This window comes from Agelaius phoeniceus, chromosome 5 (genome assembly GCF_051311805.1).
Source record: "Agelaius phoeniceus isolate bAgePho1 chromosome 5, bAgePho1.hap1, whole genome shotgun sequence".
Lineage (NCBI taxonomy): Eukaryota > Metazoa > Chordata > Aves > Passeriformes > Icteridae > Agelaius > Agelaius phoeniceus.
This window is the reverse complement of record NC_135269.1, coordinates 72874259-72897122: the sequence shown is the minus strand read 5'-3', so window position 1 is coordinate 72897122 and position 22864 is coordinate 72874259. Positions and strand designations below refer to the sequence as shown.

At 55.6% G+C, this 22864-nt stretch overlaps 2 protein-coding genes and 1 long non-coding RNA gene across 4 annotated transcripts in view; 2 read left to right on the top strand and 1 right to left on the bottom strand.

The window, feature by feature from the left end:
* Window positions 1–6124, top strand: part of AHCYL2 (adenosylhomocysteinase like 2) — a 67168-nt gene extending 61044 nt beyond the window's left edge. The window contains exons 13-17 of one of the 2 annotated variants that reach the window (XM_054630932.2): window positions 536–634; window positions 1205–1273; window positions 1352–1430; window positions 2234–2354; window positions 3641–6124. In XM_054630932.2, coding sequence (XP_054486907.1) covers window positions 536–634; window positions 1205–1273; window positions 1352–1430; window positions 2234–2354; window positions 3641–3647 — 375 coding nt within the window. In that variant the 3' untranslated portion in view covers window positions 3648–6124. Of the gene's footprint in view, window positions 1–535; window positions 635–1204; window positions 1274–1351; window positions 1478–1517; window positions 2058–2233; window positions 2355–3640 lie in introns of those variants that run through there. The other variant, XM_077179320.1, reaches the window with a different exon arrangement.
* A 1213-nt stretch (window positions 6125–7337) lies between these two features.
* Window positions 7338–22864, top strand: part of STRIP2 (striatin interacting protein 2) — a 20490-nt gene continuing 4963 nt past the window's right edge. Inside the window, exons 1-18 of the mRNA XM_054630813.2 lie at window positions 7338–7537; window positions 8972–9041; window positions 10023–10097; window positions 10185–10319; window positions 10503–10623; window positions 11227–11295; window positions 11378–11484; window positions 11599–11726; window positions 12027–12227; window positions 13401–13624; window positions 14900–14965; window positions 15628–15691; window positions 16308–16379; window positions 16501–16575; window positions 17047–17144; window positions 17611–17737; window positions 19440–19540; window positions 21374–21440. Coding sequence (XP_054486788.1) covers window positions 7400–7537; window positions 8972–9041; window positions 10023–10097; window positions 10185–10319; window positions 10503–10623; window positions 11227–11295; window positions 11378–11484; window positions 11599–11726; window positions 12027–12227; window positions 13401–13624; window positions 14900–14965; window positions 15628–15691; window positions 16308–16379; window positions 16501–16575; window positions 17047–17144; window positions 17611–17737; window positions 19440–19540; window positions 21374–21440 — 1938 coding nt within the window. The 5' untranslated portion in view covers window positions 7338–7399. The remainder of the gene's footprint in view (window positions 7538–8971; window positions 9042–10022; window positions 10098–10184; window positions 10320–10502; window positions 10624–11226; window positions 11296–11377; window positions 11485–11598; window positions 11727–12026; window positions 12228–13400; window positions 13625–14899; window positions 14966–15627; window positions 15692–16307; window positions 16380–16500; window positions 16576–17046; window positions 17145–17610; window positions 17738–19439; window positions 19541–21373; window positions 21441–22864) is intronic.
* LOC129119087 (uncharacterized) overlaps window positions 19534–22864 on the bottom strand; it is a 26764-nt gene continuing 23433 nt past the window's right edge. Inside the window, exon 6 of the long non-coding RNA XR_013182529.1 lies at window positions 19534–20222. This is a non-coding gene — a long non-coding RNA (uncharacterized LOC129119087). The remainder of the gene's footprint in view (window positions 20223–22864) is intronic.

The following is a 22864-nucleotide window of genomic DNA, read 5'->3' as shown; positions in this document are numbered from 1 at the left end:
GGGTGATGGTGTTTTAGGGTGATGATGCTTTGGGGTTACAATGTTTTAGAATGATTGTTCTTAGGGGCAGTGGTGTTGGGATGATGGTGCTTTGGCAACTCTTTTAGGGTCAGAGTGCTTTGGGCTGGCAGTGCTTTAGGGTGATGTGTTTTGAGGTGATGGTGCTTTGGGGCAATGGTGTTTGGGATAATGGTGCTTTGGGTGACACTCTTTGGGGTGATGGAGTTTTGGGCTGACAGTGCTTTAGGATGATGGTGTTTTGGGGCAGTGGTGTTTGGGATGATGGTGCTTTGGGTGACACTCTTTGGGGTGATGGAGTTTTGGGCTGACAGTGCTTTAGGATGATGGTGTTTTGGGGCAATGGTGTTTGGGATGATGGTGCTTTGGGTGACACTCTTTGGGGTGATGGAGTTTTGGGCTGACAGTGCTTTAGGATGATGGTGTTTTGGGGCAGTGGTGTTTGGGATGATGGTGCTTTGGGGCCACTCTTTTAGGGTCAGAGTGCTCTGGGCTGACAGTGCTTCCCGTTTTCCAGGCCAGCCTGCGCACACCTGAGCTCACCTGGGAGCGGGTGAGGTCCCAGGTGGATCACGTCATCTGGCCCGATGGCAAGAGGATCGTGCTGCTGGCAGAGGTGAGGGAGCAGCTGCAGCTCAGGCTCCCTGTGCTTCCTGGGGCTTGGCCCAGGGAATCCTGGAATCACAGAATGCTTTAGGTTGGAAAACACCTCTGAATCCACCAGGGCCAACCATTCCCAGCACTGCCAAAGCTGCCACATCCACAGGGCTTTAAATCCCTGCAGGGACAGGGACTCCACCCCTGCCCTGGGCAGCTGTGCCAGTGCCTGACCACCCTTTCCATGGAGAAATTCCCCCTGAAATCCAAACCTGCCCTGGCCCAGCCTGAGGCCGTTCCCTCTGCTCCTGTCCCTGTTCCCTGGAGCACAGCCCGACCCCCCCGGCTGTGCCCTCCTGGCAGGGACTTGTGCAGAGCCACAAGGGCCCCTGAGTTCCTGGGGTGAAGAAAAGCTCCCCTGCTTTAATTCATCCCACTCCAGGGTATCTCCCACTTCCTAAGGGCAGCCACGCCTCGGGGCTCAGTGCAGGTGACACAGCAGGGACACATTGCTCCGGTGGCTCCTGTCCCTCCTGTGGGGTTACAGACTGGGTGTGGGGCCCTGTTAACAGCCAGATTCTGCTTCCAGGGCCGCCTGCTGAACCTGAGCTGCTCCACCGTGCCCACCTTCGTCCTGTCCATCACGGCCACCACCCAGGTGAGGGGGCTTGGGCTGGGCTGGGGGCAGGCCCTGCTCTGAGGGACAGCAGCCCTGACCCCGGTGTCCTCTCTGCAGGCCCTGGCTCTGATAGAGCTCTACAACGCTCCCGAGGGCCGCTACAAGCAGGACGTGTACTTGCTGCCTAAAAAAATGGGTAACAATGTTCCCACTGCCTTCTGCTCCTGGGCGTTGGGCTGGGAGGTGCCACTGGGCCAGGCTGGGGCACTGTCACAGCTGGGAGGTGCCCCTGGGCCAGGCTGGGCACTGTCACAGCTGGGAGGTGGCCCTGGCCAGGCTGGGCACTGTCACAGCTGGGAGGTGTCACTGGGCCAAGCTGGGCACTGTCACAGCTGGGAGGTGTCACTGGGCCAGGCTGGGGCACTGTCACAGCTGGGAGGTGGCCCTGGCCAGGCTGGGCACTGTCACAGCTGGGAGGTGTCACTGGGCCAGGCTGGGGCAATGTCACAGCTGGGAGGTGGCCCTGGGCCAGGCTGGGCACTGTCACAGCTGGGAGGTGTCACTGGGCCAGGCTGGGCACTGTCACAGCTGGGAGGTGGCCCTGGCCAGGCTGGGCACTGTCACAGCTGGGAGGTGGCCCTGGGCCCAGCTCAGGGGCTTCCAGCAGCTCCTTCCCTCTGGCCCTGGGCTCTTGCTGCTCTCCTGTGGCACCTGTGGGGAGCAGGGGGTGCCTCCCAGTGCAGGGGGTGTCCTGTGGGGTCTGTGCCAGGGATGGGGCCTCACCCCTGCCAGCAGAGCCCCCTCCTGAGCACACTTTGGGCACTTCCCCGGGCTTTTTGGTGGGAACTGGGAGGTTTTGAGGCAGGGCTGGCTTATCCTGATCTTGGGGCGGGGTGTCACCAACCAGAGGTGCCAGGTGGGTTGTGCCTCAGCCCGGGGCCCTCGCTGTGGCCTCCCTTGGCTGCTGTGACGAGGCCTGGCCTCTTTGCCCTCCCCCAGACGAGTATGTGGCCAGCCTGCACCTGCCCACGTTCGACGCGCACCTGACGGAGCTGACGGATGAGCAGGCCAAGTACCTGGGGCTCAACAAGAACGGACCCTTCAAACCCAACTACTACAGGTGCCCTCCCAGCCCTGTCCCTTCCCAGTGCCCTCCAGCCCTGTCCCCTCCCAGCCCTGTCCCCTCCCGGTGCCCTCCAGCCCTGTCCCCTCCCAGGCCTCTGCTCCTGCCCTGCTGTGGGGGACACCTGGGGTTTAACCCCACACAAGCCCTGAGATGATTCCGAGGTCTCTCTGCTCAGTCCCAGCACAGGCAGCAGGAAGGGGATGGTGCACTTGGAGCCCTGACAGGAGCTCTTGGCAGGACAGGAGCCCTTTGTGCGTGGCAGCAGCTGTCACCCAGACGTGGCAGATGCCAGCGCGATGCCACCGGCTCGGTGGCAGCTTTATTTTTAAAGTTTGACGGAGGATGAGGTGGCACAGAGCGGCCTTGGCCCCAGGGCTGCTCCCACAGGCTCAGCTCCAAGGCTCCTTCCTGAGCATGGGCTGGGCAGATCCCCAAAATAATAATAATTTTCAGTAGGAGCCCTGGATCGCTTCCCTTTCCACATTTTTTTAGCCAGCACTGCCATGAATTTCCATTGTGAAAATGAAATGGCTTTGCACAAAAGTGGATCTGCTGGGGAGGGTGAAGCCCAGATCCTTTTCCTGCAGGAAAAGGGATTTTCTTGGCAGGCAGAGAGCACCAGAAGACTCCCAGTTTGGGGATCACTGGGTTTTCCCAGATCCTCAGCTTTTTTCCTTGCAAAATCCTGGTGCTTCCCTGTGGCTGTGGAGGAATTCCCTCTGGTTCAGTTCTCTGTGCCTGGTTTTGGTGTCTGGCATGGCCCAGCCTTGTTGGGAGTGAGGTTTGTCCCTGGTTTTGGTTTCTGGCATGGCCCAGCCTTGTTGGGAACAAGGTTTGTCCCTGGTTTTGGTGCCTGGCATGGCCCAGCCTTGTTGGGAACAAGGTTTATCCCTGGTTTTGGTTTCTGGCCCAGCCTTATTGGGAACAAGGTTTGTCCCTGGTTTTGGTTTCTGGCATGGCCCAGCCTTGTTGGGAGTGAGGTTTGTCCCTGGTTTTGGTGCCTGGCATGGCCCAGCCTTGTTGGGAGCGAGGTTTGTCCTGGAGAGGTTGGGATCCATTGAGGGTCTCAGGGTCTCAGGGAATTCCCTGCCCTGAGGGGGAGCCAGGACCCCTCCAACTTCCCATGGGCACCTCGGGGGCAGCAAGGACCTTCCTCAGTCCCTTCCTCAGCCATTTCTGTCCTTGGCGTCTCCCCCTCCCAAAATCCACCGTGGTGGTTCTGGGACAGCTGCTCATCCCTTCCTCACTCACCAAAGCCTCTTTCTTCCTCCTTTTCCCAGATATTGAGTTCCTGCCGCCGCATCCCGGAGAATCGCGAGGAACCTCAACAAGCACCCGAGTCTTTCTCAACTACTGTACAGGATGAAACCGCGCAAGCTTCCCACGCTAGAGCCGGGCTTGCTGCCATAGTCGACAGTGTGTTTTAGGTTATTTATTTATTAAATTAGAATACTGTTCATGTGGCCTCTGCCACTGGTGTTCGTCCTGCCGCGGGACTGGGAGACGCTGGATTTTCTTTCCGTTCCTTTCATTTTTCTCTTTGGGTTCGTTCTTTTCCGGGGCTGGGAGGACGGGGAAGGCGAGGAGGAAGCTGCTGGAATCGAGCTGTGGAATATTCCCTTATCCCTGCTCACCCCCCGCTCGGCGGGACCCGGCCTGGGAGTCGCTTTTGGTTTCCTCCAGCGCTTCTCCGGCGGCGCCGGATCCTGGCAGCCGGGGGATCCCCGGCGCTTTGACAACAGAGCCGAGATCCTCCTCGGCTCCAGGCGCTGCCGCCCGGCCGGGAGCCACCTCGGGAATCTGGCTGGAGAAGCCTCTCCGTGTGCCCTGGAGGTGCCCGGGGCCGTGCCCAGCCGGGGAACCTCGCCTTAGCACTGCCCGGAGCTGTGCCCAAGGGTTGGCGCTGGCCCGGGGAGAGCCCCGAGCGCGCGGAGGAGCCGGCGCCGCTCCCCTGGGCACAGCCCCGCGGCGTTTTCCTGCTGCTGTCGTTCCGAGTGCCAACCTCTCTGGATCAACCAAAGTCGTGTTCCCAGCGCTGCTGGAAGGGCCTCGCCCACCGATGCTGCTGCCGCGCCCGGCGGCTCCTGCCGCGCCAGGCAGAGCGCGCCGGCCGCCCGGCTGGGAGGACCCAGGTCCTTCTCCAGCTGAATTTCAGTCCTCATTGGAAACCTTCGGAGTTTTATTTTCTGGTCGTATTTGTACAAATCTGGAATTCCCCTTTGGAATGTATGAGACGTCCGCCGGAGCGGCCCCCACGGATTCTGTGTGAAGGGAGAGTTCAGCATCACTAAAACCCTTTGGTCACCTCGACGTGTCAGAGCTGATGGAGAATAAATTTGCCAGAGTTCCCTGTTTTATCCCAGGATGTCTCACCTGAGCACAGGACAGTGTGACCCTTAGCAAGGTGACTTCCCAAGTGTTTGAGCGGAGTCACTTCTGTCCCTCACGTGGAGAACGTGATCCTTCTGAAATGAAACTGCCCAGCCCCGTGAGCACAGAAGCCTCTGTCCTCCCTCTTGGTTCCCGAGTCTCTCATCAGCTGCAGATCCGTGTTTTGTCCTCCTGGGCCTCTTAGCCATCATGGAGAACTTTTTTGTGGCAGCTCGTTCACGCACAAGGAAGGGAAAACGGAGGAATTACGGCCTCAAGTCCTTCCCACGGCTCTCAGGAGATTTGGAGGCAGGTTGGCCACAAGTCGCTCATCTCCAGAGCAAACGTTCCCATGTGCCGGCTTATTCCAAGTTTCTCTTTGAAATCTCTCAAAATCAGGAAGGAAAACCTTGAGAAGAGCTTGAGGAAACCTTGAAGAGCCCTTGGGAAGGCGTCAGGGCTTTGTGAAGGCCTTGAGGAGACCTTCAGGCCTTGAGAAACTTCCAGTAGACTGATTGCTAAGCACAGACTTGAAATGACCTCTGCTCGTTCATTTACCCAGATCCTGAGATTTTTTGGGAAGAATCCCCTGAGCAATTTGAAACATCCCACCCAGGTCTTTCTCCCCGGGCTGGATCCTGGTCTGTGTCAGCCCCTGCTGTTTTCTGGGAGCGTGGGAGCTGCTCCTGGCCCAGGTGAGATGCAGCTGTGGGGTCCCTGGGGCAGAGCAGCTTTGGGAAGAACAGGAATCCCATCCCAACCCAAGCACAGCCACTTCCCCCTGGAAAAGCCCCTTTGGAAAAGCCCCTTTCATCCCAACCCCTCTCATCCCCAGAGCCGCGTCCCACCCCGTGCCTGCTCTGCACAGCCCCAGATCCCTCCGTGCCCAGTTTTAACCCCCCTTTATCTTCGAGGTAGATAGGAAGGGAAAAAAAAAATATATATATTAATACTGAAATCCCAACTGGCTTTTCCCACCTCGATTTTTAAAGCTCTTCTCCATGTTCTGCTTCTCCTGTAAAAGCTTTTTGGCTCGCTTGGCTTTTTTCCTAATCAACCTGGAATCATATCTTATGATCATCTCTAAATTAAACGTGTAATGGGGTTTGGTTTCTTTCATCTTTTTTTTTTTTTTAATGTAACACATTTTTCAAGACTTAGGAAAAATGAGATTTTAGGTAACACCAGCAAAATCGCATAAAGGAAATTAATTCTGTTCTGAACTTTAGAGATAATAATAAGACAAAACTCGTCATCAGCAGTGAGGAAACGAAAACGTCGCAACCGTAACATTTCAGAAGGATGTTTTAAATATTAATGTCTGAGTGATTGTATTAGATCAGCAATAAAGACTCTGTAATCTCAAAACACAAATAAAACATTGGAAAACTCAAGCTCTCCCGAGTGTCCTTGGGGTCAGGCGGGGTCAGGTGGGATTTTGGGGTGGGGGGGGACAAGGAGGGATCGGGGATGGTGGTGGGATGGGGGGGTTGTCCCCAGAGCCGGAGCCTTGAGCTCCTGCTGCTGCTTCCAGACCATTCCAGCTGGGGAAGCGGCTCCGGGGCCGCGTCCTTGGGGCAGCCGGAGCTGTTTGGGCGGCTGGGCCGGTGTGTCCTTGGGAGGTGCTGCGGGAACGATCCCGGTCCCGTTATCTCTTCCGGAGCAATCCCGTTATCTGCTCTGCTCCCGCCCTGCCAGCAGAGCCGCGCACGCTGCCGCGGCAGCCGAGGGAATTCTGAACCCAAACCCTGGGGGTTTTCAGCCTTCCAGAGGCTCTGAAGGGATGTGGGACGTGAGGGGCACGGAGGTCGGGCACAAACCTGACCAAGTCACCCCAAAAACAACCGGCCCGCCCTTACTGGGTGTGGGAATGGAAACAAACCCTGCTCCAGGGCCCCGGGAGCTGCCTGGGACCGAAATGGGGACGGCGGGGTTTGGACAGCCCGACGGGCCGGGTGCTCCAGGGGTGCCTCGGGGACGGGAACCTTCGGCCCTGCCTGTGCTGGGGCGGCTGCAGCCCCACAGGTGCCCCCGGCCCCTCCATGGCCACCCCACGGGCACCTCTGACACCACCGGCTCCTGCCCTGCTGCCCCAGTTCAGCGCTCCAGGGACACCCCGTGACCCCATGGCAGCATTCTGTACCCCCAGCACCCCAGGGACACCCCATAAATTCTCCTTCCCCAGCATTCCCTGCTCCCAGCGCCCCAGGGACCCTCCATAACTCCCCAGCATTCTCTGTTCCCAGCACCCCAGGGACCCCCCATAACTCCCCAGCATTCCCTGCTCCCACCACCCCAGGGATCCCACATAACTCCCCAGCATTCCCTGTTCCCAGCGCCCCAGGGATCCCCCATAACTCCCCAGCATTCCCTGTTCCCAGCACCCCAGGGATCCCACATAACTCCCCAGCATTCCCAGCTCCCGACGCCCCCTGTCCCCTCAAGCCCGTCTCCCCCACCGTGTCCCCAGGCCCCCCCATCCCGAGGGACCCCCGCGCCCCCCAACTCCCTCCACCGTCACCCCCGGCCCCGCCCCATCCCGCTCCGAACCAATGGAGACGCGGGGGTGTGTCCTGAGACCACGCCCCCGATCCCGGCGGGCCAATGGGCGTGGCGGGGCGTGGCGGGGCCCGGCCCCCACGTGCTGGCGGCGGCCGCGGGGCCGCGGGATGGAGGCGGCGGGAGGCGGTGGAGCCCCGGGCCCGGGCAGGGCCCGCCCGGGACAGCCCCAGCCACAACCCCAGCCACAACCACAGCCACAGCCCAAGGGCCGGGAGCTCTTCAGGAGCCAGCGCAAGGAGTCCGAGGTAAGAGCGCGGAGCTCGGTGCTGGCTCCCCCCGGGCTCCGCCGGGACCTGCGGTGGCGTAGGGGGTCCCTGCTCCGGGGCTGGGGTCCCTGCGGAAGGAGCCTTATCCAGGACTGGGGGAGCTCCGGTCTTGGGGCGCTCCCTACCCCAAACTGGACGCTTTAGGGGTCCTGCGATGCCCAGCCCGGAGCGGGGAGCCCCAGGGGCGCTCCGCGGCACTCCCAGACCCAGCTGCAGAGTTTTGGGGTGCTGGCTCAGCCCCAGCACTGGCACCTCCCAGCCCCACGCCCAGAGCCGGCAGCAGGGTTTTGGGGACCCACCTGGGCTCTGGGCTCCCCTTTGCCCCTCACCAAGGGCCGGGTGCCGCTGTTCCCTTCACCCCTCCTACCCCGATAACCCCGGGGCACGGGGGAACCACCAAACCCCGCTGGGCTGCCCTGCCCCAGCTGCGCCCGTGCGGCTTCGTGAGTGCCCGGCTGGGAGAGCAGGACCGGGATCGGGTCACCAGGATCCCAGCGGGATCTGATATCCCCGGCCACCCTAAAGGCATCTTTGGGGCTCCCTAACCGCAAAAGGGTCCCTGGGAACGGTGTCCAAGTGGTGCCCGACTGGTGAATTTGGGGTTTGCTTTGCTCTCCGGCTCAAAGCGGATTAGGGCTGCACGCGCTCCGCCGAATTCCTGCCCGGCTTTGAGCGCCCGAGCCGCGCCACGGCGGGGCTGCAGGAACGGGGCGAGACCCCAGCGCTCCTGAGCCCAGGGCTCATCCCGGGCTCATGCCTCATCAATATTTATCGCCACGATGCGCATCAGCTCCAGCCCGGCTGCCGAGCAGGGATGCGGAGCCTCGGAATGGGGAATTATGTTAATTTCGTTGATTACCCATTCATGTGTTCCCTTCCCCGGGGCAGGGCGGCGCGGTGCCGGCCTTGGGTCGTCTGGCTCGGCTGCCTGCTCGCTGCCCCGCCGGAATCCTCCGGCCAAGTTTCATGCTCCAGTTCCTCATCCGCAGGGGAGGAGGGGGAGCCCAGAAAGGCAAAGCGCGGCCCCGAGAGCTGTCAGATCTGCGGTGCTGGGCACGGAGCTCAGGGATCCGCAGCATCCTCCCGCGGGCTTTTGCTTTGAACCAGCCGCGGGGTTTGTTTTTAGGGCGTGAAGGGCTCAGAAATGCATCAAACATTCACCGGCATTTTGTGTCGTGCCTTTGCTTTCCCTGGGATTTGAGAAATGCTGGTTTTACACACGGCTTCCACATTTCCGCCGTGTTTTAAGCGGCCCCGCACGGAGTCCCCGCTCCAGCCCGGGAGCTCCATCCCTGCGAGTCGCGGCTGGAGCAGCTTTGGCGCAAAGGCTGCGAGTGCTGGCAGCCATCCCGCATCCCAAAATATCCCCGGGGATGTGCCAGCCCCCTCCTAACCCCATCCCGCTCTCCGCAGGGCTCCGTGGATTGTCCCAACCTGGAATTCGAGTACGGGGATGCCGACGGCCACGGCGCTGAGCTGGCAGGTGAAGCAGGTTCTGGGTGCTGCATTGTTAATTCCGGGTGCCCGGCAGGCAGGGAAAAGGAAAATCCCGCCGGGATGGGGGATGGATACAGAGCGGTGCCGTCCCTGCAGTATCAGAGCAAGCAGGGTTATTATTAGAGAGCCGCTCGCTCCCTGGGGACACGGAGGGACCCTGGGGACACGGGGATTGCCCCGCGACCCGCCGGGGTGGCAGCAGGGCGGCGTGTCCGGTGACAGAGCCCAGGCGGGAGGTGCCACCCACCCTTTATCGGGCGGGTCTGTCCTTGTCCCCATGTTCCTCCAGCTGCCTCTGCTCCCTAACCCCGCTCCCGAGCGTGTCCAGAGAAAATGGGGTTATTTTTAGCTCGGTGTATCTCAGCTGGCCTGGCAAAAACACATTTCCTCTGCAAGGGATCCTTCCTCCTTCCCTGCAGGATCACCTCAGTCCTCTGTGGTGCTGCTCAGCGCCTCGGGACTGTAGGGATTCTGTGGGGACAGGTAGGAGTCCTATAGGAACAGGTAGGAGTCCTATAGGAACAGGTAGGAATCCTACAGGAACAGACAGTAATTACAAAGAGCAGGTGCAATGTCGTGTCCCTCCAAGTCCAGCCCCTATTTGCAGGACCCAGAATGTCCAAGCTGCTGGATGTGGGATCAGTGCAGGTCCTGCCTGGGTGTTCCTGCATTCCCTTCATTCCCAAACTGCTTAAGTGAGACTCAAAATGTCCCCTCAAAAACCCCAATGAAATTGGAAGTGCAGCTGGAGCAGGAAACAGCCCAGCCAGGACATGGGGATGAAGGGGATGAGTTTGGTGGCATTGGGTGGCCACAAGGTGCCCTTGGAGCTGCAGGAGGGCTCAGGGACCAGTTTAGATCTCTGTCCCACGTCTGCCTGGGTGCACAGGGATGCTTCCCAAGGAATTTGGTAATGAGGAGGAGGGTGAATCCCCTCCATGTCCCTGCTGATCCCTGTCTCCATCAGAGCTGTACAGCTACACCGAGGAGCCTGAGCTGAGCCACAACAGGAGATGCTTCGAGGAGGATTTTCACACTCAAGGTACCAGCCCTGAGCTCAGCACCCCTGGCCTGGGGCAAGAGCAGCCCCCCAGGGCAGCACCTGGCTGGACTGGTGTCCCTTTTGCAGTGCCGGACAGGAGGTGGCTGGAGCTGGACAGGGCTCAGCAGAAGGCCTATGTCATGCACCTGCTGGATGGGCTGGAGGTGGTCAACAGGGACAAGAGGCTCAGAGTGGCACGGGCCATCCTGTACCTGGCACAGGGTAAGGACACGTCCCCCCTGGCTGGATGTGGCCTCAGATCTGCTGCCATGGGGCTTTGGAGAAGCCTTTCTCAGGCTGTGCCAGGCTGGTGCAGTGAAGCTCCTGCCTGGGGTGGTCCTGTGGACTCCAGGGGTTCAAAGGCAGATGCTCCCTCACCAGTGTTTCTCTCTGGGGCCTCTCCAGGTGTCTTTGGGGACTGTGATAATGAAGGTGATGTCCTGCACTGGTCTCGGCACAACAGCTTCCTCCTGTACCAGCTGGGAACCTTCTCTGCCTTCCTGGAGCTCCTCAACATGGAGATTGAGTGAGGGGACTGCACTGCCCTCACCCACCTCTCCCTCCTTGTCCTCTTCTTTACTTCATTCTTTCTTCTCACCCTTCCACCTCTTGGACTCGATGACCTTGGAAGTCTTTCCCAACCAAAATGATTCTGTGATTCTCTGATCTGCTTTCTCTCCTTCATCTCTTCTTCCATCCAATTTACTCTCCTCTTCAACTTCTTCCTTCCCACTTTCCTCACCTTCTCCTTCCATCCTCCTCTTTCTCTTCATCCTGTCATCTTCCTCCTTTTCATCTTCTTTCTCATCCTCCTCAGCCTTTTCCTCTTCATCTTCTTTCTTTTCGTCGTCGTCCTCCTCCTCTTCATCTTTCTCCTCATCCTTCCCACCTCCCTCCTTTTCATCTTCCTTCTCCCTATCTTCCTCACCCATTTCTCCTCATCCTCCTCCTCTTCATCTTCTTTCACCCAATCCTCCTCACCCTCCTCTTCATCCTCTTTCTCCCCATCCTCCTCCCCATCCACCTCCCAGGGAGGTGCCACAGCCGTGCCACGTGTCCCGGTGTGGCATTCCCAGGGGCTGGCTGGGTGGGATGAGGGGCTGGCCCTGAGCTCACCCCTGTCCTGCAGGAACAGCCAGGCCTGCAGCAGTGCCCTGCGGAAGCCAGCCATCTCCCTGGCTGACAGCACGGAGCTCAGGTACCCTGGGTGCTGGCAGGGGTGGGGGACATCCTCTGGGGACACAGTGGCCTCACACCGGCCTGCTGTGCTGTCCTGGCAGGGTCCTGCTCAGTGTCATGTACCTGATGGTGGAGAACATCCGTGTGGAGCAGGAGACAGATCCCCCCGAGTGGAAAACCTGCCGGGAGACCTTCAGGATGGAGCTGAGTGAGCCCCAAAGTTCACTGTGCCCTCTGGAGGTCCCTCTGTGGTGCTGGACCAGCGGGGAGAGCTCAGGGATGGGGGATCAGCTCTGACCCACTCCTGGTCCCTTCTGCACAGGTTTCCCTGTGCACACTGAGGAGCCGTTTGCTCTGCTGCTCTTCACGATGGTCACCAAGTTCTGCAGCGGCCACGCTCCACACTTCCCCATGAAGAAGGTCCTGCTCCTGCTCTGGAAGGTGCTCCTGGTGAGTGCAAACCCTTCCTGTGATTCTGGAACAGCGCTGCTGCAGCTGCATGTTCCCCACCATTCAGCCCAGCCATGATGGGGTTATTTAGGACGGCACCGGGAGCTGACACCAGGAAACTTCCTTCTGGGATGGGGGTGGGCTGAGGATGTGGGCTGGGGGAGGAATCTGGAGAGGGAAGGAGTGCAGTGATGCCTTCCCCTCGGCTCTCGCGGTTGATGGCCCCCAGCTGGGAGCTGCCCGGGAGGGGTGTGCGCTCCGTGTGTGTGCGCTCCGTGTTCCCTCTGTGTCTGTCCGCAGTTCACGCTGGGCGGGTTCGAGGCGCTGCAGGCCATGAAGGTGCGGCGGCGGGAGGAGCTGGGGCTGCCGCCGCTGCCCGAGGACAGCATCCAGGTGGTGCGGGGGATGCGTGCGGCCTCCCCGCCCACCTGCGCCATCGAGCTCGTGGAGCAGCAGCAGCAGCAGCCGCAGCAGCAGAAGCGGAGCCACCGCAGCCGCAGGGTGAGAGCGGGAGCGTCCTGCCGGGCCGGGAGGGGTTTCCAGCAGGCACCGGCAGGAGGAGCCCGGAGTGCTCTGGTTGTAAATTCCCTTTCCCCCCAGGTGCTCCGTTGTTTGCCAGTTTTAGGCTCACGGAATTGTTTGGGTTGGAAGGGACCTTAAGGACTATCCAGTTCCAAATGACACCTTCCATTAGATCAGGTTTCTCACAGCTCCAGCCAAGCTGGCCTTGGACACTGTCAGGGATCCAGGGACAGCCACAGCTGCTCTGGGAATTCCAGCCCAGCCCCTCCCCACCCTCCCAGCCCGGAATTCCTTCCCAAGATCCCATCCCTGGCTGCCCTCTGGCACTGGGAGCCATTCCCTGGGTGCTGTCCCTGCAGGCCTTGTCCCCAGTCCCTCTGCAGCTCTCCTGGAGCCCCTTCAGGCCCTGCCAGGGGCTCTGAGCTCTCCCTGGATCCTTCTCCTCTCCAGGGGAGCACCCCCAGCTCTCCCAGCCTGGATCCCTGGGAACTGAGGGGCTCCAGCCCTGCAGCAGCTCCATGGGTTCCTCTGGGCTCTCTCCAGCAGCTCCAGGTGCTGCTGCTGTGTCCCCAGGGCTGGGGCAGCTCTGCAGGTGGGTCTCACCTGAGCACAAGGGCACAGGGGCAGGATCCCCCCCTCCCCTGCTGCCCATGCTGGGGGGATTTTGGGCTCTCGGTACACGTGGTCAGAGCATGTCCAGTTTTTCATCCACCAATTTCAACTGCAACAGATCAGCCCCATGGGGTGTGTTTGATCCAGAGGAAGCCAGAGGACATCCTGACCTTATGGCAAAGGGCTGATAAGAACCGGGGAGCAAACTGCTCACAGCAAGTTCTTTTTTTAGCTCTGCTCTTGGAGTTGCTGTGTTGTGTTCTGAGGATGGAAATGCCTTTTGCTAAGGAAGAGATGTCAGATGGAAACCCCAAAAGTTAAGGTGGAAAACGGGGTCGCACCTCCTAGAGCAGCAAGGTTAGAGGTACAGAAGGAATTATTCTTGTGCAGGCTTTGGTGGCACGATCTAGGAGGGAAATCCTTACCTGAGGAACATCTGAGAGCATGATACTTTCAGGATGGAGAGATCTGGTGCCAGCACCTGAGAGGGAGATAAAATCCTTGAAGTGACTCGAGTGTTTCCTTCCCCTGCTGCTGCAGCCCCTGATGAAGCAGGACAGTTTGGATATCTACAACGAGAGAGACCCCTTCAAGAACGACGAGGGAGGGGTTGATGAAGAGGAGAACGACGACGTGGACGGCGGGATGGAGGGCGAGCTGGAGCTGGTGGAGCGCGACGCGCTCATCCCCGCCATGCCGGCTCAGCGCCTGCCCCTTGAGAGGGTGTCCTTCCCCAAGGGGCTGCCCTGGGCCCCCAAAGTCAGGTAAAGCCACCCAGCGTCACCGCCCTCCTCCCCACACCTACCTGTCCTAGAGTTCACTGCAGACTTTTGGGAAGTTTTTCAGCCTCTGGCAGGTTGAGCTGAAGTGAATCAGCTTCTCTTTTCTGTTGGTCCTTTCTGGATTGGCCACTTGCCACGTTTGGTGTGTAAATTCTGGGGAAGAGCTCAGCTAAATCCAGCCCAAGCCAATAAATGGGCAAACCAACTTATTGCCCCATAGGTGGTGATCCAGTTTGGATATCCCAGGCTGTACTGGGAAGGAGGCTGTGCTGGGGTGCTGTGGGAGCAGGGTCAGCTTTCCCAGCCAGGTCCCAGTGGATCTTGGTAGCACCAAGTCCTTGACTAATCATCCTGGGAGCTGGTCAATGACACCTTGTTGGGTGAGTAGGACCCCTGTGTTGCCAGGTGAAGCCTTTTTTGGTGGCAGAGAAAAACACCCAAGGATAAAGGAGTTGGGGTGTCTTTCCTTCCCAGGGCAGCTATTCACAAATGAAATGAGGGAATGTTAGGAAAAGAGGGTGAAAACCTCTGCCCCTTTCCCTCTGATCCATGTGAGGGTTTTTTTGCTGTTTATCCCAAGCCTGGATTTAATCCAGTATCTTTAAAACACAGGAGGAAATAGATATTTTTGAGATAGGAGCAGTGACAGGGTTAAGTCAGTCTGTCCAGAGCATTCCTAGCAGAAACAGCAGGAATTGGTTTCCCATATGGATCTCCATGGTGGTGCTGCGGTGCTCCACGTCACTTTAACACTCTCAGCTTTGAAATCCAACGGCTGCTGCTTTCCTTGGCTGCTGGCTGGAGATCCAGCTGGATTCCTTTCTGTCCAGGAGAGCCTTGGCTCACAGCTCATGTCCTGCTTGTAGTGCAGAGCTGCCCAGCAGTTCCCATGAAAGATGCCCAAGGTGGACAAGATGTCAGCTTGCTGTGGGAGCAGCGTGTGCTCTGACAGACCGTGGAGACAACATTTGTTCTCTCAGAGCCAGCAGATGCTCCTTGGAGATGCGTGTGAGGAGCACAGGAGGTGGATACAAAGGTGCTGGTTGCAGAAAACTCCTCTCTGTTTACTCCCATGTTCCCATGGAGTTGCCCAGCAAATACAAATGGTTTAGGTTCATGTTGTCCCCAGACAGAGAGGGCAAAGGTGGCTTTTGCCCACTGCTGTTGAGATCTCTAGGAATCCATCTGAGGTTGTGATCTTGTACGTGGCTGTTTTCCAACCTTCTCCTTCTTTTTGTCTCTCCGCTGCTCCATCAGACAGAAAGACATCGAGCATTTCCTGGAAGCAAGCAGGAACAAATTCATCGGATTCACGCTGGGACAGTGAGTGTTTCATCCACAAAATCTGCCCTGCAGCCTCCATCAGTGGGGGTTCAGCACAAAGCTCAGGTTTTCCCAGCTCGAGGCTTGCTCAGGATGAGGCAGTGCTGGCTTTGCCAGAGCTGCAGCAATGGAAGCAGTGCTAGAAAAGCATGTTCCTGGAGACACTGGTCCCCAGGGACCTCTTTCTATTAAAAATCAGACCTAGCCCAGAATAAGTGACCGCTGGCCCAAGCCAGGAACTGGTATGATGTGAAAGGCAGCTGAGACAGTTTGGTATCCACAGCAAATTACCCAGTTTGTGAATAAATCAAGCTGTGGGTGCAGAGTCATCCTGGGACAGGCCCAGCAGGGTACATTCATTTTTAGGTGCAGTGCTGAGCTCAGACTGGCTCCACCCCTATTTCTGATGTCATCTGATTTCACCCAAAGTCTGATTCAATCTGATTTCACCCCAGTTCTTCACCCCAATGTCTCTCCTGCCTCGTGCAGGCATGATGGAGAGGAGGTGGGAGGGCAGCTGCTCAGGCCAACACCTCTCCCAGTTGCTGACCCATCTGGGATGCATTCAGCAGACTCCAGGCTCCCTCTTTTACCTGTTGGGACATGGGAATGTTTGAGCTTGGATGTCCTTCCCAGTACTGACCTTCCTTCCTCTTCCCCAGGGACACGGAAACCCTGATAGGGCTCCCGCGGCCGATCCATGAAAGTGTGAAGACCCTGAAGCAGGTGAGGTGGTGGCTCCATGCATGGCATGGGATATCCACCATGTGGATCCTCCTGGCCACCCTCCCTGAAACACTCTTACTGCAGGGAGTAAAAAGTTGGGTGCCACAGGAAAAGCTTTTGGAGCTTCTTGCAGGAATTGAGGCAAAAAATTAAAAACTGAGTCCTCAAGTAGCCTCTCCAGCATTTTAACTTTCCCTTTCTCCAAGGTGTAGCATTCCTGTTTCCTGGTGAATGTCTGTCATGTGTTTTGAAGGTGACAGACTTTCAGAGCTGGGTTTGGACATACATTCCCAAATGGGCTTTTCCCAGAGGGAAGCATGGCCAGACTCAGCTCCTGCAGTGCTCTGTGGGGAATGAGACCCCTCCAGAGGCCACCTGACCCTATCCAGGGTCTGGGATGTCTTTTGGAGGTGATTGTCCCTCTAATTCCTTACAGAGAGCTCCTAGAAGGAGCAGGTGGAAGTAACCCAAGGCAGGAGGTGTGGGGAGCTTCAGGGATGTCCCAGCCAGGGATGAGCTGCCCGTGGCTGTGCTGTGACCTGCACACCTCACTGGGGGATTGCTGTGTGTTTCCTGTGACACTGTGACACTGCTCTGCCTCTGTGTGTTTTGCCAGCACAAGTATGTTTCCATCTCGGATGTCCAGATCAAGAACGAGGAGGAGCTGGAGAAGTGCCCCATGTCTCTGGTGAGGAGGAAGTTGTTTCACCCCATCACCAGAGAGAAGATGGGAGGCTTCCAAGGTGTCACATAAATCCATGCTTATTTTTAGTTCATTTTTCCTTGTTTTTAATGTTTCTCTGCCCTAGGGGGAAGAGGAAGTGCAAGAAACCCCTTGTGAGGTGTTGTATCGAGCAATGTTGTACAATCTCCCCCAGTACATGGTAAGCCCCCGTTCCTTAAAAGGAAGGAAGAGCTCTGGAGTAGGGAATGGTGCCAGTCCAGGAGCTGCAGAGCTCAGCACAGGAGGGTGTTCAGGACCTGGATTGTCAGATTTTGGTGGGAATCCTGAGCAGAGTTAGGAGGAAAGTGCAGTCCAAGAGGAGGGATTCAGAGATTCTGAGATGCTGGCTGGGTAACATGGGCTCTGTAGGGAGAGACAGAATTTAAGTGCATTTAAACTCCAGGTGTTCCTTGTGGTGTTTCACTCTCCCTGCCAGAGCTCAGGCACATTTGATGCCTTAGGTTAAGGATCAAACAGAGCTGTTGGCTCCCCACACTTGTCCTGTCTGTCAGAGGTTGAGTGTGGTCTGGTGAAACCCTGTAGAGTTGGCTTGGAGTTATCCAGTTTCAGCAAGTGGAGAAGGAAGGAATTCCCTTTCCTGGCCATCCCCCACACCTGCCCTCTCCTGCAGATCGCTTTGCTGAAGATCCTCCTGGCTGCTGCACCCACCTCCAAGGCCAAGACTGACTCCATCAACATCCTGGCAGACGTGTTGCCTGAAGAGATGCCGTAAGTCCCTCACCAGGTGGCCACTGGCCATCCCAGCCTTGCCACCAAGCCTTGGACCAAGCAGGAGAGCCAATAGATTTGGGGGGCTTCAGATTTGGGGTATCTGTTTGGGTAGGTGTGAATTACAGTTGGCACCAGGGCAGAGCTGTGAAAGCCAAGGCAGTGATGCTGCCATGATTTGAGTGCAGCCACTCCAAGCTAAGTGGCACAAATGATAAAATCCTGCTAATTGACCCAAATCATAAAGATTTGTCAGCATACAGGAGGTGTCCTTCCTACTGCAATCCACCTTTTTTACCTCCTTTTTGAACACATTTTGGCATCACCCGGTGCGATGGGTGGAAATGGGAGTCCTGGGGGGAGCGAAAGGTGCTTGGTTTTGTAGAGCTGATCCAGGTGAAGGAGAGCTCCAGGGTCCCTTGGGCTCCCTGCTGCCCCAGCCCAGAGCTGTGTTCCCTCCGCCCAGGATCACCGTCCTGCAGAGCATGAAGCTGGGCATCGACGTGAACAGACACAAGGAGATCATCGTGAAGAGCATCTCGGCGCTGCTGCTGCTGCTCCTCAAGCACTTCAAGCTGAACCACATCTACCAGGTGGGCCTGGAGGAAGGGATGGCCATTGCCCAGCTGGGCTCCAAGGTCCTGATAAACCCTCTCCTGGAAGAGTTTCCATGAGGAGCTGTACTCACATTTCCATAGCTCCAGGATTTGTTCAGGGTTGCTCAGGTTGGGATAACCCCGCTGTGCTTTGGCAACACCTTTCCTACTTGTGTGGCAGGAGCTTTTAGGCTTCTGGGAATATCCATTCAGGTTAAGTTTAGGAAATAGCATCAGCCTCCCTGGCAGAAGGGGGAAGAGGAAGGGGATTAGGCAAGACTCTCTTTTGCTCTGTCATCTCCAGTGCCCAGAAATAGTGCTGGGAAGGACCTCACGAGGTCACCTAATCTGCTTTTGGCAGGATCGGGTTCTTGGGGCTCCAGTTTCAACAGAGGAGGAGATCTGGGTCATAGTTGCAATCTGATTTTTGTTCCCAATGTGATTTTTGTTCCATCTGCATGGCACCAATCAAACTGCACCCACTCCAGGGCTTTCCTTGGTTAAAAAAACCCAAGGACTAATATGAGCTGTGGCCCAGTTCTCCACTCGTTCTGCAAGTCAAACAATTAATGTTTTCTAATTTTTTCTGTTAAAGCTTTCAGCACGCTACAAATCCCTCTGCGTTATAAAACCCACTGATATTTAACTGAGGATAAATATAAATCCACGTCCTGGATTGGGTAAAATGAAACCAACTCCCACATTTTTACAATCCTACGTTTGTTCTGCTCCCCCTCCCCACATCCCTTCATTAATTTTTCTCACTTCAAAGCAGCTCCTCTCCTTTCTTCCCCCCAGGCAGGAGGGCATTGCAGCCTGCTGCTGAGCCTGGAGAAAGCTGCAGGGTTTCCTGAATCCCCCTGATTCTGCTTTTCTTTGTGTCTGATCAGGCTGATTTTGTTCTCTCTGTGACAAAGGTGGTCTCAGGGAGCACCGTGAGAACTCCAGGAGGTCTGAAATGAAGGAACCACTGAACCACAGAATGGTTTGGGTTGGAAGGGTCCATTACTCACCAGCACTTCCCGGTGCTGTGTCATCTGTGGTGTTGTGTCATCTGTGGTGTGCCAATGCTGACAGCTGGCACCAGGCTGAGATGGGAACAAACTGTTCCTTCCCTCTCAAACTGGAGATCTGGATGGAGAGGCATGGGAAGGGCAGGATGGGATAGGACTGGGGTTTGCTGCAGTTTGTATCTTTAGAGGACAGGAGAGATTTGTTGTATTAATGAACTGTAGAGTGGTTTGGGTTGGAAGGGACCTTGAAGACCATTTAATGCTTTGAGGGAGAGAGGAATTAAAAGCAAGTAGGAAAATAGGGATATTGTTTCAGTCAAGATTACTGAGGGAACTGGGATTAGTGTGTGAGAGCAATAGGATTTATTGTATTTTCTCATGTAATAGCTACAGCCCCTTCCCTCTTCCCCACACACTGTTTTGCCAGATTTAATTTTGAAAAGCCATGAGGTGCAGCTATTCCCAGAGCACTGCTGTGAAGTGTGCGTGTCCTCTCTATGGCAAATGGAATTTTCCAGCTGCTGTGCGTGACACAAACCTTACACAGCAAACTTCAGGGACAGAATGCTCTGTGAGGTGTCTGGGGCAAACCAAGTGCTCTGCTTTTGGCTGGGAAGAGGTTTCCATTCCCAGGTGGTGCTCCCAGCTCTCCCCTAAAGCTGACCTGTTTCCCTTCTCTCCCCCAGTTTGAGTACGTGTCCCAGCACCTGGTGTTTGCCAACTGCATCCCGCTGATCCTGAAATTCTTCAACCAGAACATCATGTCTTACATCACTGCCAAAAACAGGTACAGCCCCTGGTGGGGGACAGACAGGTGATGGGGCAGGAAGGCTTCATGCTTTGTCCCCCCCTGATGTCCTGGGGGGACCCAGGTGGCCTGACAAGGCTTTGGGGTGTCCTGTACACTACAGAAATATGGGGAGGGAGCAGATCCCTTTGGCATGATGAGGATGAGAGGATGCTGGGTTTCCAATCTCTGATTGGGCTGCTGAAATAGTACTAAAATAAAATAGGTTTCTTCTTTAAAATGAAGTAGTTTTCATCTTCACATGGACTCCTGGGGAGCCATCCAGTGCCACCTGGTGTGGCCACCTGGTGTGGAGCATCTCTGGGCCACACTTCATCAAGGCCAGATGGGATAGGATCTTCCAAGTCTTTCCCACTTTTTGTAGCTGTAATTCAGCTTTCCTGACTCCTTCAGGTTTTCCATAGCTGTCACTGCCCTTTACTGCTGATCTGAGAGAGGCACCAGCCCTGGTTTGGGCACTGGCTGGACCACCATGGATCAGAGACCTGAGACAGCACAGATCTTTCACAGCTCACCAGGGCAGGATTTCTCTGTTTGGAGAGGAGCTCCACAGGGGTGTTGGGATGATAAAAAGATCCTTTTTCTTCCTTTTTGATGCTCTTTTTGTGGCTCTTCAGCTGCGTGTGTAGGCTGGTCTGTCTCCTGCATGGTATGGTTGTGTCTGTGCGAGGAGGCACGCATAGAAAAATAGGAAGTAATGTGTTGATTCTCCTGCTGTAAATATTTCCACTTTTGGTCCTGTGTTTTTTAAGTGAGGAGGAAACATATCCCAGGAGCACTCAGCTCCCTCCTCTGCTCTGGGATGGAGGTTTCACAGGCAGAATGTGCACCTGGGAGTCAGGTGGGATGTGCAGCTGGACGCTCTGAGCCAGGGAGGTGTAAATTCTGGTTCTGGGTGTATTTCATTGACTGCTTTTACAAATTCCACAGGCCTGGAAGCCTTTGAAAAACATGATACTCTAAATACTCGCCATGAATTTTCTTGCTGCCAACCAGATGCCTCCCTGTGAACCTCAGATCTATTTTGTTTACTTTTTTCCCCTTTTTAAATATGCATATGAATAACTCATCTGTCATGTCTTAATGGATCCAAATCCTTTGTGTCCTTATTAATGGACTCAGGATGGAGCTTTGGAGCCAGGAGGCATCGATGTGCTCCATTAAGCTGGGGGCTGAGGCAGTGCTGAGGCTGGGATCCCCTTTGGATGCTGTCTGTGCCATCAGCATGGCTGCTTCACGTGCTGGAGATGGGATTGTTCCCCACCCAAACCACTTGTTGCATTTCCAGGCACAGAGCAGGAAGAATGTTACAGATTCCTGGGCATGATCATACAGATCACCTTAAAAATTTCTCTCATGTTAATTGGTAGTATAGAAGGGCTTGACAGCTGGCCTGCAAGCAAAGCTAAGTTAATAGAAGAAGTAACAATTGCTGATTTTTGAGTGTATCCATAGCAAAGAAGAAGACAAGGCTGTCAGCATGGAAACAAATTAGAAAAGATCCATGAAAATTTTTGTAAGCTAGACTATGTGCATAAGTAGATGCGTATACGTGCCTTATTAAATTTCTGTAAAACTTTTGCTAATTATATTGATGTTAATTGCTTTGCACCAATGAAAATAATAAGTTATTGTGATATAGTTAATGACTTAAGATCATGCTTTGTTAAAGAGTATATAAGCTAGAGAACACACAGAATAAAAAAACCTTTTTCTTCTTAGACCCTGATCACATGTGTATGTCACATCCAGCCTAACGGTGACATTTGGTGACATTTGGCTAACAAGGCCCTTCTTTCCTGTTTTCTGCAGCATCTCTGTCCTGGATTATCCACATTGCACAGTCTGTGACTTGCCTGAGCTCACAGCAGAAAGTCTGGTAAGCAGCACAGGAAGGGTTTTAGTGGCCAGGATTGCTCTTTGTGACAGCATGAGGAAGGATTTGGGTTTTCTGTTCTCTGTCTTCTTTTTCTGTAGCCCCCAACCTTGCCAAAATTGGACTTTTTTTCCCCTCCAGGCTTGAACATCACTCCCATCACTGTTCTGAGTCACTGTCAGCTGTGGGGAAGTGGGGAAGAGGCACTGCTGGTGTTGGGCACCCCATAAAAATAGCTGGGTTTAGGGGGTTTCCCTTTGACAGAACAGAATCACAGAATCCCAAGATCATTGTGATTGGAAAAGACCTCCCAAGATCATCAAGTCCAATCTTTGATCAAACACCACCTTGTCCCCAGCCCAGAGCCCTGAGTGTCACATCCAGGAATTCCTTGGACACCTCCAGGGATGGGAGCCCCAAACCTCCCTGGGCAGCCCCTGCCAAGGCCTGAGCCCCTTTCCATGAGGAATTCTTCCTGATGTCCAACCCGAGCCTCCCCTGGCACAGATTGAGGCTGTTTCCTCTTGTTCTGACAAGACAAGACAAGACTCTTGTGCTTTGAAAGAGAGTTTACCCAGAGGCTGTTGCCTGCCAGGTTTCAATTGCTCTGAGCACTCCTGTGCTATGGGATACCAGTTTAAGGCATGAACCAAATTCCCCACAGAGAGGAGCCTTAAGTATTCCAGAGACTGGCCAGAGGATGGGCTGGGCAAACACACAGACTGCAGATGGGATAATAACACTGGCAGTGTAATCATTGTTATAATTACAATAATTCAAGTGCAGAGGAGGTTGGACTTGGACAGCACAGGGGAAAGCTTTGGGGTTAACGGGAAATAATGGCCAGGGAATGGACACCCTAAATCATTGAGAAGGATCCTGAGCAAACCCACTCCAGGCAGGGATGATCTCATGGTGCTGCTGCAATCTGAGGCTTGTGTTGCTTTCTTTGAGTGTGTAAAGGTCAAAAACATCAGAGAGAGAGATTTTCCCTGGGTCCACAGGCTGCTGAAGGCTGGGTGTCCCCATCCAGCCCGGCCAGAATCCACCGTATCCTGGACCGATGGGGACATCTAGTGACACTTCAGGGAGGGTTTCATGGCTTGTGGAATCCTCACAGTCAGCCTTAAGGCTGTAGGGGAATACTGAATGTTTTTAGGGAAAATACTCCCAGTGGGGTCTGGACAGTTTGAGAGCTGTCACCTTCAAGGACAGCACCTTTCACTTTCCTCCAGCAGACATGGATGTTATCCTCAAGGGAAAGCAATTTAATTAGAAAATATGCAGAAACCACCTTGAATTTTACCATAGGGGTTCATCTTTGGGAGGATACCTATGGAAGTAAGGATTTAATAGGGATCAGACACACCCTGCTACTCGAGGCATACGTTTGTGCACGTATTTATATTTTTTCAGCCAGCACTTCA